The sequence below is a fragment of the Durio zibethinus genome, chromosome 1 (genome assembly GCF_047325235.1).
Source record: "Durio zibethinus cultivar Kanyao isolate XHJ-2024 chromosome 1, ASM4732523v1, whole genome shotgun sequence".
In the NCBI taxonomy this organism is placed as follows: domain Eukaryota; kingdom Viridiplantae; phylum Streptophyta; class Magnoliopsida; order Malvales; family Malvaceae; genus Durio; species Durio zibethinus.
Window position 1 is genome coordinate 6,118,813 of NC_143162.1, and position 18,772 is coordinate 6,137,584.

At 27.5% G+C, this 18,772-nt stretch overlaps 1 protein-coding gene across 1 annotated transcript; it reads left to right on the plus strand.

Moving 5' to 3' along the window:
• The first annotated feature begins 16,078 nt into the window (after positions 1–16,078).
• LOC111311056 (uncharacterized) lies at positions 16,079–16,828 on the plus strand. The gene has a single exon (XM_022910435.2). The coding sequence runs from the start codon at positions 16,398–16,400 to the stop codon at positions 16,824–16,826; it is 429 nt and encodes a 142-aa protein (XP_022766170.1). The 5' UTR covers positions 16,079–16,397; the 3' UTR covers positions 16,827–16,828.
• The last annotated feature ends 1,944 nt before the right edge of the window (positions 16,829–18,772 follow it).

Below are 18,772 nucleotides of genomic sequence, written 5' to 3' on the forward strand. Positions count from 1 at the left end.
TAACATTAAATAATGTATTTATTTATATAATACAAATATATAAATATAAAACTAAATAAATAATTAAAATAGAGTTTAATGTACATACATATATATATATATATATATATAGTCAAGGGAAGATGGATGCGAAAAATCTACCTTTGACTCAATTTTAATTTTTTAAAAAAATTTAATTCGATCTCAAATAGAAAAACACACTTATCAAATATGAAGGAATCAAAATCTATCAAATATAGATTGTTTTATTATTTATTTCTCTATTAATATTTTTTTAAAATATGTATTTATCAAATTATTTTGTTGTAAATTATATGATTAAAAAACAAAAAAAATTGAAAAGGCAAAAAAGCAAAATTGAGTAGCACATGTACACATTTGTTGGCTTTTGTCAATAAAATTATCTAATCAAAAAAATAAATAAAGGAAAAAATAAAAATAAAAAGATGAAAAAACAAAAAAAAAGAAAAGAAAATCAAGTTGTCATGCGATATTAGCAATAATAAAATTTTCTTTATATCCATTTCTTAAAAAAAAAAATAAAAAATAAAATAATTTTTTAATTAAAAATATCAAATGAGCTCCACATAAAAAGCCAAAATATTTTTTAAATTATGAATATTCAAAAAGGAAAAAAGTAAGTAGAAAAAATAATAAATATAAAAAATGAGAAAAAAATGATGAAAATGACTTGAAATATGACATACCTTTGGTTTCAAGTTAGCATGACCAAAAAAATTTAAAATTAAAAAATTTTATAAATATATAAAAAGAAAAAAGAAAAGGAAAAAATTTATGATCTCATAAAAATATATTTAAAATCTTTTTAAAAAGAAAAAAGAAAAAAAAAAAAGAAAACTTGATATAAAGTGAGGCTCACATTTAACAAATAGAATCTTTAAAAAATAATTATTAAATATAAAAAAATTTTGGCAAAAAATTAATAAAAAAGAATGAAAAGCAAAATAACAAAAACAATGCAACAAAAAAAAAAGTGCCACTTGAAATAAATTTTGGTCGTGTACTATTAACTATATATAACCAAATTTTATGTTATGGATTTAACGACTCAAATGTTAATTTATGCTCGAGAGACATGAGAAGTGGAATGGGAATTTTTTACATTGGGATGCTATAGCAAACCTTATTAATTCTTGTTTGAATTCAAAATTTTGTCCAATTTACTCGAGTCATAATTCGACTTAATCCAATTTGATCATAAAAAGTTAATAATTTAAATTTGTCCAATCCAAAACTAAAAGCAACTTGAATCCAAATAAACTTGAATCCGAATTAATTCAGATCCGAAAACTTAAATTGAAATGGCCCGAAAAATTAACCTAATACTATTTAAGTGTAATTTTATTTAAAAAAATATTAATTTAATAAATATAATAAACATAACACAAATGAAAACTTATTAAAATTATTGAAAATATTATATATTTTTATATCAAACTAATATAAATTATATATATGTTATATTACTTATAGAATTTCTTATAATTTATAATATAATCTAAAATAAATTATTTGTTTTTAATTATCATGGGTTTACATATATATATATCATTTAGAATAAATTATATAATCTCTAATGATTAATTATACATGGGTATCTATTATTATTATTATAATGTATAGATTTATGAACCTACCGTTAGACATAGACTTTAGAAGTTACCACAATTATTTTTTGTTTAGATACGATTGGTCACCTAACTAAATTTGTCCCATTTAAAGAGTAGTCTTAAGATTAAATTAGATATCTTTAAATAATAGATTTTGATTCACAAAGTCAGATTTTAAGTTCAGAAGTACAATTACGTATAAGAAAAGTTATAGCACACTTACAACGTCCATCTAAATAATAGTATCAGTTTAATTTCAAATTATCTAAGCCTTAAAAAATTATTATAATTTTATCAAATAATTTAATTATTAAAAATTAATCTTAAATTTACTCTAATAGTTTAGTAGTAATTTAAGATAATTTTTTCACATTAGGAGTATTCATAAAAGACTAATATCTTACTCTGAATAGGCTTCGTCATCAGGTTCATTAATATATTTTATTAATTTATCATAATAAAAGCTAAAAAAAAAAAAAACTAAAATTACCAACTAAAGTTACAAAATTTAAACTTGAAAAAATTACATTGAACTTAATCTTATAAAAAAAAGGATAACTGAAAAATAAAAAAGTCTATAAATTAAATTAGCCATATATTAATGCCACTTTATACAAAAAAGAAAAAAAAGGAAAAAGTAAAAAGTAAAAACTCTTTTACTATTAACCTAAATAAAAAAACCCATTACATTTTAGTCCAATTTCAAACAACAATGCAAACTTTATATAAAACCTAACCATTTTTTAGTCCAATCTTAAAAAACTATAACCCACCAATTTTTTCAGTAAAAAAAATCAAATAAAAAAAATCACAGCCTTTAAAACCAAAGATGAAAACTCGTTATCTCTTCATTTCTTAACTGACTAACCAAAGGTTAACAACTTTCAATAGTCTTAAAAAATCTTAAAACGTCAACCATTTAACTCTTCACATTTTGTAAATATATATATATATATATATATATATATATATATATATATATTGTAGCATGGAGGGCCAACATGGACACCAAGATGTTTCGGCCAAAAGAAATACCATACTGAAAATTTTCAAAATCATGGTGAAATGAGCCTTTTCTAGCGATTGTGTGGTGAGTTTTTGTCAAAGTCTCCAACTTTCTCAAAACATACAAACAATAGCCATATGCAGATTATATAAATGTTCCAATAACACAATCTTTTCTCTTTTATTTTTAGTTTTCAATCTTTCAAAGTAAAAATGAAGAAGGGTAATTTGTTTCTTCTGTTCTTAGCTCGCAGAAAGAACCAATTTTTATCTTTTGTTCTTAGTAAGAAAATTTTCTTTTAAAAATGAAAAAATCCACAAAAAGAAGTATCTACTTCTAAACATTACCATTTGATTTGACTTCTTTTAAAGAAATTTGATATATAAACCCTAAAAAAATACTTTTCCTTCTTTATTTTTAAATAAATTTTACACACAAAATTTTAAAAAACCCTTTTTTTTATGATGCAAGAACAAAGTTTTATCAGTTTAAGGCTAACCCAATTTGCATGTTCTTGCCCAATTATTTTTTTATTCTTTACTATACAATTGGAAAAATTTTATAAGTAATTTGCTTATATCAATTTCATTTACTTACATATTTTAAATTTTTTACTTCTTTATTTTGCATACTAAATCTACAACCAATTTAGATTCCCATAATTATTTAGAAGTTTCAATTGATTTTTGCACACTAATCAAACACAAAATTTTATCCCATTACAGCTCAACAATTTTAATATCTTCTATTTTATCTTATTAAACTAGAACTGGATTAATCAACTTCAACATTGAAATTAATACTAACTTTCTTCAAATAAATTTTCTATTATCAACTATTCATATTTAACTTATAATAGCCTTATGTTTTATTTACTCAAATAAGAATATTTTTATATATTTTATTTAAGTAAATGTTTTTTTTTTATTGATACGATCAATTAAATTTAAACTTTCAATGTCTACCAAAAAAAATCATCAGCCACTACATAAAGGATGTTCAAATACCCAAAACAACCTATCTTAAAAAACTTATTCCAACTACATTTAAAGTGAGAATGGTTCTAATCAACAACAATATCTATTTTTGTGATGGATGGTGACAATTTCTGAATGGTAACAATGCTGAATTTGGAGATTTCCTTATGTTCAAGATAAACCATGTCTAGTTTTATGATAAAAGTGTTATTTTGATGACAATTGATGATGTCTAAATTAAGAAAGATAACATTTTATTTCTCTATATAAAATATATTTGAAATAAAAAATTAAATACACAATATTTATTCATGTAGATAAAAAACAACAGAATCAGCAACAATAACTTCCTGAAATCATCGAAATTGAAAATTCAAGTTCAAATTCTGATTCAAACAATGATCTCTCACTTTTCTAATGCACAATGACTGTAACCAATGTCCGAACATCTTACATTTTGGTAAAAAAATCTTTTATAATAGTTCAATTATAAATTATTATGCTCTTTATCTATTATTTTTTTACATTATATGCATTTTTAATTTATTCTTCAATTTACAATCTGTCAAATCCATTTTTTTATCTTATTTTAATTTTATAATTGCTTCAGTTTTTTCAATATCTACTTTAATATGTTTTGATTTACTTCACTTTACATAAATATTCTCTCGATTGTTAGCCATACATGAATGTCCAAATACACAAAAATATTCTCTTAGTTGTTGGCTATATTGTTTGACATGATATATTTCTACCCAAGTATGAAGTACCTATGCTGACACATATGACCTTTGTGCTGCTTTAATATATTTCTATTAAAGTATGAATCACTTATGCTTCATAATATGAATTTGATTATTGAACCCTAACATTTTATAATGAAATTATAAACTTTTATTATCAAAATCTGTTTTATCATAACAACATTTCATTTATTCCTCCAATACCAGTAAGTTTCAAAATTCAAGTTTCATTGCTTGAATTAACTTCTACTTAATATAATAATCTAATCACAATAACTTTATCATAACAGTAATATCTAAACTACCAATGATTATCATAAATATTTGTTATCTATCTTATCATTCCTGATTCTTTATCTTAATGTTAACTCCTAATTGAACAACTTTTATTATAATTCTAATCAAAATTGTTTTTACTTTTCATATAGCATGTTCCTCCAGCATTTGTTAAGCAATTTCTACCACCTCATCCAATGAAGTTAACCCTTTTAATTTTAAAAGAAAAAGCATAAACATCTACACAAAATATTGGTGGCAACAACAATCAACAACAAATAGAATGGACTGTTAAGTACATTTACACCCAAAAAAATAAAAAGCTTCTCAGGTGGATGGCACTATTTTGCAATTAACAATGGTTTGAATCCCGGAGATCAATGCATATTTCAAAAAACTCAACCGAACAAGTTTAATGTTTTTATTTACCATATCAGTTGATCAAAGACTCATGTTAATGTCGATGCTATCACTTTTTTAAGTATTAGCCTTAACCTTCTAATATTTTCAGTTGCTTGAACAATAGCTGACCTCTTTATTTTGCTAAATAGCTGCTAATGTTTTGTTTTTGTTGACAAAACATGTAAGGTTTAGTTTGCTACACAGAACATCTTCTTTTTGTTAACATATAACAGCTGTAAATAACATTTTTACAAATAGTGAAAAGGATTTTAAAAACTATTAGTAACAATGAAATATCTACTTCTCTATATTATTCACTAAAATAGGATCCATAATATATTGAAATTAGGATTTAGCTTATGCTTAAACTACACATACTCTCGTAGTGAATCTTAATAATTTGTTGAGTGATGCCATATTTGTTACATCTATTATTGTAAAGACTGTTTTCCTTTATGTATTAGAGAAATCTATTTCTTTATCTTTACATCAATGTCATTTACAATGATATTCATAATTAATAACAAAAATGTTGAAAATGCCATTACATTTGTAATGATATATATATATATATATATAAATTGAAGAACCTTTTACAATTTTAAATGTTTCATTATAGTGTTAACACCATATGAATTAAACTTTTATTTCATTCGTACTTTTATTCCTTAACTATTTTCTCATTACTTCATCTATTTTAGTCATAGGCTATTATACTTAATAACACATATTAACAGTAGAAAACCCACTAACTATCCACATAAAGTGTTAATATATGGGTTTTTAATCCAAAATAAATCACAACAATTCGTTATTGCCCACACAATTATATCTATTAATAAAAAAAAAACCACCATTAACAGATACTCATACTATAATTATAACTTCCTTTATAAAAAAAATTATCACTTTATAATAAATAAAAAAAATTTCACTTCTCTTAAAATTATATTTAAACACTTATAGAATAAAATCTTTTATCACCACACACAAATAACAATTTTTTATATAAAAGATAATATTTTCTTTAAAAAATTCTTAAATTATATAAAATATCCAATAAAAAAATAACATATTTATCTAAAACAACATATACATAATAATTAAATACAACACATTATAAATTATTATATGACCTTTTTTTAAAAAAAATTTAAATATTACAATTTTTATAACAAATTTTGAATTATCTATTACACAACAATGACCTACATACACAAACACTCAACAAAAAGACAATGGTGTTGCAACGGTTTTGAGACTGCCAAACGTAAAAAAATTTTAAAATAAAAAAAATTGAGAGTCGCCACCAATCTTTGTTAGGATATGATTGTCCACCCAAAAGATTATCTTTTTAATAAAACTATAAAAGCGGGTTTAAAGTTTATCAAAAAAATAAATTTTGATCTACGAAAATAAGGTTGGGTCTGAAAGTCGATTACGTGTAGAGAAGGATTAGCACCCCCACAACGCCCATAAATTGGTATCATTTAATTATGTGCTACTTTCGGTGTTGGATAAAAATGGTTTCAATTTGAAATTTCACACTAATTCCCTTCATTTAAAAAAAATAAATTTTGGTTAAAATTCTTTTTTTAGGAATATTGAAGAAATATTTAAGTTAAAGAATTATCTTAAAATTCTCTAACATTTAGGCAGAATTTAAAATAACTCTTTTCGCTTAAGATTTAACATAATATTCCTTAAAATAAAAAAATAATACTATTTGTGAAAGATAATTGTTAGTGACTCTTTAACATCTAGGCAGAATACCAAGAATTATTTCCTTTGAAATATTATTTTTGTTTTATTTTATAACATCACAACTTTTAAAAATAAAGATATATATATATATATATATCTTTGTCTTGTAAAATATTTTATAAGAGAAAGTAAATAATTGTATTGTCAGGTAACAAATAAAAATTAAAGATAGAGAAATATGAAATGAGCATCAACAATAATATAATAATGCATATATATGCCAATGGATATTATGCAAGATGAAATGCAATTTTAAGGTTGGGCTTTTAAGTATAATGAGACCATCCCGACTCTCTAACATCTAGGCAGAGCTTAGGTGCGACTGTTTATATTTAAGATTCTAATTTACTATTATACTTTTTATTTATTAACCCCATTATTAATGTAAATTAAGGATTTGTATGAAAAACTTAATGAAATAAAGTTTCTTAAATACCCCATCATCTAGGTAGCATTCGAGAACAAATCATTTCATGTTATATTTTTATACGTATCCTTAAAGTTTCAAAATTTATTTAGAGTTTTAGGGGTTTTGGAGTTTGAACGATCTTTTTCGGTGATGGTTTGGAGTTGCGTACCAAATTTGGGATTTTTGGATTTGAATTTTAAGGTTTTTAGATTTTAGGGTTTGACATTTTGGATTTTATGGTTAGGTTTTCGAGTTTCAGATTTTGGGGTTTAGGTTTTCGATTTTAGGGTTTGGATGTTTAGGGTTTTAATTTTAAGACTTTGAGGGTTTAGGATTTAGTTTTAGGGTTTAGGGATTTGTTTTATGGTTTTGAGGGTTTAGGGATTTGATTTTAGGATTTGAAAGGTTTTAGGTTTGCAGGATTTAAGGTTTAGCTTTTGGGTTTGGAGAGTTTAGGATTTTGTTTTTAAGTTTTTGATTTTAGGGTTTAGGTTTTTTAATTGAAGAAAATGCGAACATCTCTAAAAATTTTCAACATCTAGGTGGACTTTCGGAGCAAGTTCAATTTTAGTGATTTTTGAAAATTAATTAAAGCTTTTCATATATTTCTTTTTATGAAAATTTATTATTATTATTATTATTGTTGTAACGGTTTTGCGTTCGTCCGACGAATTTGGAAACAAAATAAAAAAAAAAATGGAGTCACCACCAATTTTTTTTGGCTAGGTACGATTGGTCACCTATTAAAACATATCCTTTTAATGAAATCTTAAAATTAATTAAAATTTATTAAAAAGATAATTTTACGATCTGCAAAACAGTCTGGGTTTGGGAGTCGATTACGTATGGGGAAGGATTAGCACCCCCACAACACCCGTTAAAAACGGTACCAATTAACAACGTGTTATCCTTTGATTTTGATACAAACAGTCTTATTTTCAATATTCGAAAAATAATTTCTTTGATTTTTTATTTATTAAAAAAATTATTCTCGAGAAAAATAAATCAAAACTTTTTTATTGAAATAATTCTTAAAATGTTCCAGTACGTTGGTAACATTAAAAGGACTTTTTCTCACCTAGAAATTTCTTAAAGCATCTCTATTCGGAATACTTTTAGAATCTCATCTTTGGAGGCTCGAATTTATTTTTCGTAAGAAAATGTCATGTTAAAAAAATTATTCTCGAGAAAAATAAATTAAAACTTTTTTTATTGAAATAATTTTTAAAATGTTTCAGTACGTTGGTAACATTAAAAGAATTCTTTCTCACCTAGAGATTTCTTAAAGCATCTCTACTCGGAATACTTTTAGAATCCCATCATTGGATTAAATTTCTTTTCTTCCTATTTTTATTACTTATATTTTTTAATTTATTAATCAATTTTTATTTATTATTTAAAAAAAAAAATCCGTATTGTATTGAAAATTTTTTATAAATATTCCAATACGCTGGTAGTACTAAAAAAAATCTTCTCACCTAGAGATTTCATAAGCATCACTACTCGGAATACCTTTGAATCTTATCATCGGATAAAAATTTTATTTTCTTTTATTTTTTATTAGTTTAGTATTATTATTAAATTTATTCTTATATTATTGTTTTTAAAGTTTATTAACATAATCACATAAAAAAAATTTAATCACAATTTCATCATTTAATCTAACAAATATAAATATTTTAATATACATAAATATTAATAAAAAATAAGAAAAATTTTCAAAAAAAAAAAATTTTTTTACCTGAACCGGACCGGTCAACGGTCCGGTCAACGCGTGGTTCGGTTCGACGGTTCGGTTCGGTCCGGTGGTTCGGTTCGGTCTGGGCGGTTCAATATCGGTTCGGTTCGGTCTGGGCGGTTCGGTTCCGGTCCAGTCAGACCGGTCTGAGCTGATGAAGGAAGCGGGTCGTGGGTCGGGTGCGCGGATCTCGGATCGAGTCGCAGGTTGAAGCGCGGATCCTGTGCTCAAAACGGCGTCGTTTTGGGCCTTTAATGAAACGACGTCGTTTTGGTTCTGAGCATTTATATAAAAGGTTCAAAAAAAATTTTTTTCACTCATTCTTTCCTTCCTTCGAAAAAAAAACTTTTCTTCCTTTTTTTTTTTTTTTTCAGGCAACCTGGGTCCGGTGGCCGTCCGTCGTGACGACCGCCGTGGTCCTTGCCGGCGGCGAACTCCGACCATCGTCAGCAGTGCCGAAAAATTCCAAAAAAATTCTCACGAACTCCTCTCGACCTCCTGAGTACAGATCTGACCTCCTTTTCACCAAAAAAAATCATCACTTCCCTAGATCTGCTCTCAAAGTTTCGATGAAAAAAAAGAAAAAAAACACCCCTTTTTTGTGTTTTCTGGTTTGTTTTTGTTGAGTGTCTTTGTAGGTGTAGTTTGGTGCTGGGTTCCCCGTTTCAGGGGACTGCTTTTGCTTTTTTTTGTGTTTCTATAAAAAAAAAATTTCCAGCAGAATCTCTCTTTTTTTTTTTGTTGCCTCTTGCTTCTCCTTCCCCCTTTTTTGGTCTGGTTTGCAAGCTCTATTTATAGAGCTTGTTGGGATTCAAATCTCAGATTTTCTGAGATTCGAATCCCATTTTTCAACTGAAAAATCACACCTACCGTCCGCGATTGGTGGCTTGTCGGTCGTTGGCAGCTATCGGTGGTGCTTTTGACTTTAGAGATTGTGTACCAGATTTGAACCAGATAAAGATGAAGAAAAAAGAAAAAGAAAGGAAGAAGAAGACAAATGCAGAAATGGAGAAAAATAATAATAAAAAAATTTAAATAATAAAAAATAAAAATTTTAAAAAAAATGGTGTTTACAATTATTATTATTATTATTATTATTATTATTATTATTATTATTATTATTATTGTTATGCTTTTTTTTTCTATATAATTCTCCGATATTTAGGCGAAATTATATTTTAGGGTTTGAGATTTTTATTTCCTCCAACATTTAGGCAGGGAAAATAAAAAATATTATTTTATTATTATCACTTTTTTAGATTGTTATTATTATTATTTTTAGCATTTTTAGTATTTTTTATTTATTATCCTACTTTGTTTTTTATTTTATTATTATTAAAAACAACCAAATATTTATTCTAATAAATTTAAAAAAATTATCATGCATAAATATTAAAGAAAAACTCAAAATAACAAAAATAATTATATATAAAAAAATAAAAAATTAAAAAAAAATTGAACTGGATCTGTCAACGGTCTGGTCAACGTCGCTCTGTGGTTCAGTCCGGTTGAATCTAATGGGGGCAGTTCGCGAGCGATTTGGTCGAACTGGTTCAAGTTTGAAGGGCATTGGGTTGTCGGGTCGATTTGCGTTGATCTCGATTTAGATCCGGGTTGACGCACGAATCTTCTTTGGTCTAAACAGAATCATTTTTGGGCGTTGGCTTTTTATATAAAATGCTCTTTTTTTAGCTCATTTCCCCCCTTCTTAAAAAAAAAAAAAAAACTCTTTTTTTCTCTCTCAACCAAAGAAACAGAAGGTTGATTGACTGTCAGAAGTCAGTCACAGACGGTTGCATCGATCGCAGTGTGTCACCGCTAGTCACCAATCATCGACGCTGAAAAAGCCTCCAAAACACCCCAAAGCTTCTTTACTTCGTCCTCTTTCCAAATTCGGTGTCTCTTTCACTGAAAACAGCTTCGATCGTCATAGATCGATGCTTGAAGTTTTTGATTTCCTTTTTTAAAAAAAAAAACTAAAACTAAATTTTTTTTAATAAAACGAAATTGATGATGATTTCTTATGTTTACAGGTGGCTCGATGCTGGGTTCCTCCCTGTAGAGAAGACTGTTGTTTTTTTTTTATTATTTGATTTTGGGTTTTTAGCTTTTCAATGGATGAAGGGTTTGTTAGAGGTTGATGTGATGGTTTCAGGTGCAGGGAATGGATATGTGGCACTAGGTTTGGATTTTTGGTAGGATGCAGTGAAGTTTGATCCATGGGTTTTAAGAGTGCTATGGTGGTGTTGGGCACTGAGCATTGGGGTTTTGGATATGGGAAACTTGGTTTGAATGCAGGTGCTAGAAGGTTTTTAGGTGTCTATGTTCAAAAGCTGGGTGTCCGGTATCCAAAGGTGTGTCTGAGAGGTCTGTTTAAAGGGAAAGTCTTCTGAAAGGGGAAGATGCTAAGGCTTTAAGGAGATGGGGTGTTAGTATGGGTACTGAACTTGTTAAAAGGAGGTCGGGTAGTGATGAAAGGTAAGCTCTTGGTGTCTTTGAAGATGTATGTGCACAGGGCTTAGGCAAGGTAATTGGTGCGAGAGGGTGCTTGTTCATGGGGTGGGTCTTCCAGTTGAGAGTGGGGTTATTTTTTGGCAGAGGCTAGATGAGGTGGCCAAGGTTAAGTTTCTAGAGCTTGGGAGTTTTTGGTATGTTCTGATAGGTGGAGGGCAGGGTATCTAATCTTAGGAGTTTCTGGTAGGGGTAGAATGAATGGGTTCTTAAACGTCCGAAGATGTGTCCAAGAAGAGAGTGTCTGGTGGAAAAGCCTCCTGGCACAAAGGAGAAAGCTGGGTGTTTTATAGGGCTAGCCTACTTGGGATAATGAGTAGAGTAAATAGTGGCTGTAGGGTGGCTATAGGTTAGGCTAGGGCAGGTTGTAAGGTTGCTAGTGAGGGGATTGGATCGGAGGTGGTTGGTCGGGAAACTTTAGGGCAGTTGGTGCTAGGCATCAGCCCCCTGCTCGCTTTCTGTTTGTTTTTTTTTTATATTAATTAATTAGTTAATTTTTAATAAATTATTATTAATATCTAAAAAAGGAAAAACAATAACAATGGGCTCAGGCCCGAATAAGAAATCAAGTCTTAGCCCATGAGTGGGCTCGGGCCCAAAAAAGAAATCGGGCCTTGGCCTATGAGTTCGATAAAGCTCAAAATTTAAACCAATATCTAGACAAAATTGGTGTCTACAAATGGTAACTTTTTTAACCACAATGCTAGCTTTCTCAACCATAACAACCCATATACACAAATCTTCCACAACTTTATTAACCATAAAAACCCATATACTAACCCATAAAAACCTCACAGACACCAAAAATCCTTATAGATATTCCTACCACAACTGATCCTTTACCAAAAAGACAATGATGGCTCAAAGTTCCTCTATAATGCAAAACACAATGAACCTACAACAATTACCATAATTCCTAAAGTTTTTGACCCACGAAGACATCATTCAAGATATAACGGTAAAATCGTTTTCAATACAACCTTTTTTCTTTAAATCACAAACTATTCATTCTTTTATATTTCCCTTTACATTTGATTTGGGGTTCTAAACTATATTCAAATTAGGATACAACTTACGATAGAATCAAAATCTATTTTAGTTTAAAACAAACTAATTTCCAACCATAACAAAGTACTCATATCTAAAAATCTTTTGAAAATAAACATAAAAAATATACCACCAGCACAATAAACCCTCGACCACAATTACAATCCCTAAAATAGGATCCACGTTATACTAATATTAGGATCTAGCTTATGGTTAAACTACACATACACCTACTATTTTTCTCACATCTGTTGTTATAGAGACTCTCTCTCTCTTCCTGTAGCAAAGAAGAAAATCCAGATTAATAAAACATGGTTCATTAAGGACATCTGTTTCTTCCACTTTATATTAATGTCACTTACAATGATATTCATAATTGGTAAAACAAGTATTGAACATGCCATCACATTTGTCATGATAAATGTAATATATGCATTTTCTGTTACTACAATATAAATTTCAAGTAAACATGCGAAAATCTTGAAATTGAATATTGTTTCATTGTTCCTTCTTGTCTTCCCTTTTTCAAAAGTAATACACTATTATAATAGTATTTAAAACAATCCACATTATGCTAAAATTGACATCCAACTTATGCTCAAACTAAACTTAAATTTATCATACAATTTCTTATATTTATAGATATACTATTAAAAATCTACACTTAGTCATCAACTATATATCACCTAACTAAAAAAAATAAATTGAACAACCTTTTACAACTTTAAATGCTTGATTACAGTATTAATATCATATGCATTAAACTCTTGTTTCATTCATACATTTATTTCTTAGCTATTTTCTAGTTACTTTATCTATATTTGTTACAATCAATTATAATCTTTTATTACTGTATCAAAACCCTATATAATTATAGGAACTTCCAAAAAATTTCACTCAACAACACATATTGACACTGGAAAGCCTAAGAACTATCCACATAAAGGGTTTTCTCCCAAATTCAATCAAGATGGAATTGACAAAAATCAATAGCAAAATATATCTTCAAAACGAATGGCATGAATTTGTTACTACACATCAGTTTGCATATCAAAATATCATGTTTTTTACATACAATAATCCAAACAATTTCCAAGTGTTCCTGCATCCTTAATCACTAACACTATTACAACAAATGCTCTGCAACAAGAACAAGGTAAAAGCTTCATTTTACCAACATTATGTTCCATTTCAATTCATTTAAATTACAATTACTATATTTTGTATTTCAAATTATAACACTCAATTTAACTTTGCAAAATATGAAAATGATGGCTACTTTGACAATCCTACTTTTCATTGCTTGATGATCAGTGCAAACATCAATGATCATCCCATCTTGGTAAACAATCATGCATATACTATAACAATATTACATAACAAAGCACACATTCGAAATACCTATTAACAATTTCCCATTACATTTTTTCTACAGCATATTCTCAGGAGTTTCCACTAACATCTATTAGATAGAAATTCTTCTATAACTCTATTAATTCCTCAAAGAGATAAATCTTAAACCAATAATAACAGAAACAAAACATTTTTAGAATGATAAAAAAAATTTATCATTGATAATCACTTAAAGATCAACTACTGCTGCTTATTTACTATGATTGTATATAATACTTTTTGAGTAGTTATCTATCTTGACTATGAATAAGATATTCGGTTGTACATTTTCTCTAAAATTGATTACCTTTATATTTGCTATAACAATGAATATTTTTTATTTAATTTTATATTAAAATTTTGTTACTAAATTTAGAATAAATTATTTTTAACACATAAAATACTAAAAATTAACTTAACACATCGAACAAAATCAGGTTCACTCACTAGTAAAGAGAAAAAATGTCCCCACTAATTAATTAAAAGGGGCAAATTGGAAAGGACCAAGAAACTTAGAACACAACAAAAGATCTACAATATCTAGTGTTGACGTCGGATGTTGTGTTTTGGGTTTCCAAATTTCTCAACAAATGCCTTTTGTTGATGTAGGAGAGAATAAAAAAAAAGGGCAGTTAGAAATTACTTAGAGCATAACCTTTTTGATTTGGTTAATTAATGCAAATGATACAAAGTATTATTAAAAACTCAAAATCACAAGAAATTGAACAAAGAAATAAAAGAGCATGTTAAATCAGCAAAAAGTCAGGCTGACGTACAGTGTTTGAGAAAAAAACCAAGAAATAGAAAAGACAGGGAAGAAAAACTGAAAAAGATGTTGGGGTTCACAAATTTAAAATGCGTAATAACAGAGCTTAACTTGGGATGCTTCTGTAGGGTCAATGTCATCAAAACATGGGGTGATCATTGAATGCTGTTGGGGCCCCATTAATTACATCTTCTTGCCTATTTTGGGTGCTTCCAGGAAAAAATTTATGGACTTAGGCTTGGGCTTCAACTTTTAGAAATGAAAGGATTCTCCTTGTAATTCAGGCCTTCTTTTATAGGCCTTAGTTGTGCTGAATCAATTAGGTCTTAACTCCTAAGGCATTTCGGCTACATCAGTTCTATAAAAAGAGAAATGGGCCAAATGGTTGTTCAAATGGCTTGAAGTTGTCAATTTTTTTTTTAAAGAATTTAAAGCATAATTGTTTTGGTAGACGATAGTGTGCATTTTAAAAATCGTCTGAAAATGGATTAGTTTCGACTATATTTTAAAGATGCCTTGACTGTGTTAAAAAAAAAATATATTAGCAATTGTCAAAGCTGTATCTAATTTGAAATAATTTATTTCTTTCTTTAATAAATTATTTTCATTTGCTCATAAAAGAAAGATAAAAAAAAAAAAAAAAAACAAGACAAACTATTAGAAACAAATTGATCCAACTCTGATTCATGGATGAACATAAAACTAGCCTTGTATAGGCATTGGAGAGTAAATTCCAAACTCCAGCACATGACAAAAATTTTAGTAGACATCAAAAGGATACAAAATAATATGCCTGGAAGATGAAGAATGCATAATTAATTAAGAAAACATGATATTTGGGTTTTCAAGCTAGTAATTGAATATATTTAAAAAACTAGTTTATTACACATGAAAATTAAACGTCAATCATGTTTATAGAGTTTTTATTAATCAATTGTGAGGCATATGTAAATGGATAATAATAGTTTAATTTAAAATTTATTTTAATTAATTTATATAATTATCTTTAATATTTAATAAACTTAAAGTTTAAATTTTAGTACGTATAAAGGTTTTTTTTTCATCATCTTGTTATGGTTTCTTATGAAAAAAAAAAAGAAAGAATAATAACGGTTGTGTATAATTTTGGAAGAGAGTCGGACCAACAAACTTGTAGTAGTTTAATCACTTTCACCGTTATGAATATGAAACTGACTAATGATAAATTAGGTTGATTTCGACATCAAAGATCCTCTGCCATATGAATGAATCAAAGTGTGAAAATTTTGTTAGTAGTTAAGTATTTAATTACAAGGGTATTTGATTTTATTCTTTGTTGACTCAGTTAAGTCCTTTTGGTTTTACATATTTACCCCCCAACGCCTTATTGAAACTCCTACTTATACTCCAACCATAAATCTACTGCATGGCGGCCCTTTTTGGTCAATAAAATAAACATCATTAGCCTATCCACTCTTTGCCTAACAGCCCACGCCATTGCTGAAAAAACACCTTCATTGCTGCTAATTATGTTAAATCATGGCATGAAGCCATGAATAAGTCCCACTTGGAACCAACTCCATTTTCCCCATCATCTCTTCCTTGCTTACCTCCTTTTTCTTTCTTTTCATTATACCATATATCTTTTCTTGCAATATAAGCTTTGATCAAGCTTAAAACTCCAAAAACCGAGTTCATAAATTTGATCTACTTTATACCCAGACCCCTCCAAAAAAAGAAAAAATCCGGTGAAGAAATGAGTTCTGTTTGCATTTCTAGTTGTTTGAATGATGCTAGAGACCCCAGGATGCCTGTCAGGGCAACCTATGTGAATCTTTACAAGTGGCCAGAGTCGGACGCAGAGTTTGTGAGGTCAAGGAGGTCAGGCTTGCATGGAGATCCTAGAGTTGTTGACATTATCTCCTGTAGGCAGATGTATCTGAGGAGCTATAGGTTTTCCAGGAAAGAAACTGTGCCTGAAAAGACTGTGAAATGCTTTGGGAGAGTTAAAGAGAAGGTGGGCGCGGCTCATGGGAGGAGGAAAAGCAGCCAAAAGAGACGTACCCTAAGGAAGTGTTTGGTTTGGAGGAAAGTGAAGGTTGTATTGTTTAGGTTTTTTAATAGGTTGCTTTCTTGCTCTGCTAGCGTAGACGTTGTGGATCAAAGAAATAATGTTTTCTTCTGAAACTTTTTTGTGTGATTATTTGATTTTGTTTTCTTACTTATGCCTGTTTAAGAAAAGGGTTTTGGGTTTATTCAATTTGTTCTTTTCATTTGTTCAAAATGTTCAAAGCTGAGTAGCTTCTTTTTACAGGAAATTCTGAGGATGTGAGAATTTGACAGCAAAAAGTCATATAGTATCATCTGTTAAAAAAAGTTAAAGCAGTAGTTCAGCTGATTTGTATACTTTCCCTAAATTCTTTTTGACCATCCACCTTCAAATGAATTCCTTTATGTAAAAGTATTTTACCTGCTGCCAGCTGCTCGTAAGCAATTAAATATAGGATAAAATTTATATGAACTTATATAGATCAAATTGGTGAAAGTTTTTTTTAAAAAATAATTTAATAAAAATTTTAATAAAAAATTAAATAAATAAAATTTAATGTAAAAATTAATAATATATAAAAATATTATTAAAAATATTATTTATAATTTAAATTTGATTAATATTTATTCAATGATAAAAATTTTATTCATATTTTTATTAAAAAATATTTATTTAATAAATATATCAAAATTTATTAAAATTTATTAAAAAATTTATATTTAATTTATGCAATAAAACCTTTTAATTTATTAATTTTTATTTTAATTTATTCATTTTTAATTAAAAATTTTATAAACTTCACATATAAAATTTTATATAAATTTTTCCTATAAATAAATATATGATTCATGCATGTGACAGCATAGTATTCCTCGCAACTACCAAGTTTCTGGTGGAAGGTTGAGAATAGCCTGGGCTTGTTAGATATTTTGGCATTCGACTCCGATGAAAATGACAAAGCTAATCAGGTCAAATTGACAGAGACACGCATGCATTGGATACCCTTTCATTAAGAAAAACAAGATTTCACTCCACTGACCAAGCCCCGAGAACAGGAATATATATATATTTATATAATCCGTCCATCTGCTCAAAATAATTTTGCCAAAGCCTATTGTTGCGGCGAAATTCTTCACCACAATTTCTTTCCATAGCTGCTGTAAGCCACTGTTCTTTGCATTGAAAACAAAGTAAGGAGGATTAAACCAATAATAAATTTCTTTTTTTCTTATCGCTAAATGCATACCTTTTCAAAATTCATCGGTATTCCTTTCATTTTTTAATAGGTTTAAAGTATTTGCATTATCATTCAAAATAAAATGCATCATTTAAATATAAGCTGCTGTTAACAATCAAAATTGAGACTTAGAAATTATTATTATTATTTTTTTTTTTTATAAAGGAGGCTTTACTCTAAGATAAAAAAAAATTATAAATTTTAAGATTGAATGTCATTTTTAAAATTAATTATATGAATTAATTAAATTAAGTTTTGAATTAATTAAATTTAAGGTTTGAGACTTAAAAGTTCTCTTTGTCACATTTTAGATCAAGATACAATATGATTATATTACCTTAAAAAAAAATCTCAAAATAATACGAAATCTTTTTTTTTTCAATCATTCTAAAATTTTTTAATAAATTAACAATAAATCTTCATATATCTAAATGCAAATTAATAAAAATATAAAATTGTTATGTAAAATCTCATTGGTAACAATATCTCCGACTTTTTAATTTGATTTTTTAGCTTTTCACAAAATAAAGCAAACTTATCACTTACTCATTTGTAAAGAAAAAATAAAAAGAAAATGAATAAATCATAACTCAGCAAGTACAAACTCATATACCTTACTAAATTAAGTATAATTTTCATATATACATATAGATCATTCAAAAATATTATTCAAATTATGCTTCCAAAATATTTAGTTAAACATTCAAAGAATTGATATGATATCAAACATTTTATTTCATCAGTTATAAATCGTAAATCATGGTCAAATATAACTTCATGCATATCATAGATCAATTTGCAAAATCCTAAATTCATCATCATTATAATTAGTTAATCATTAGTT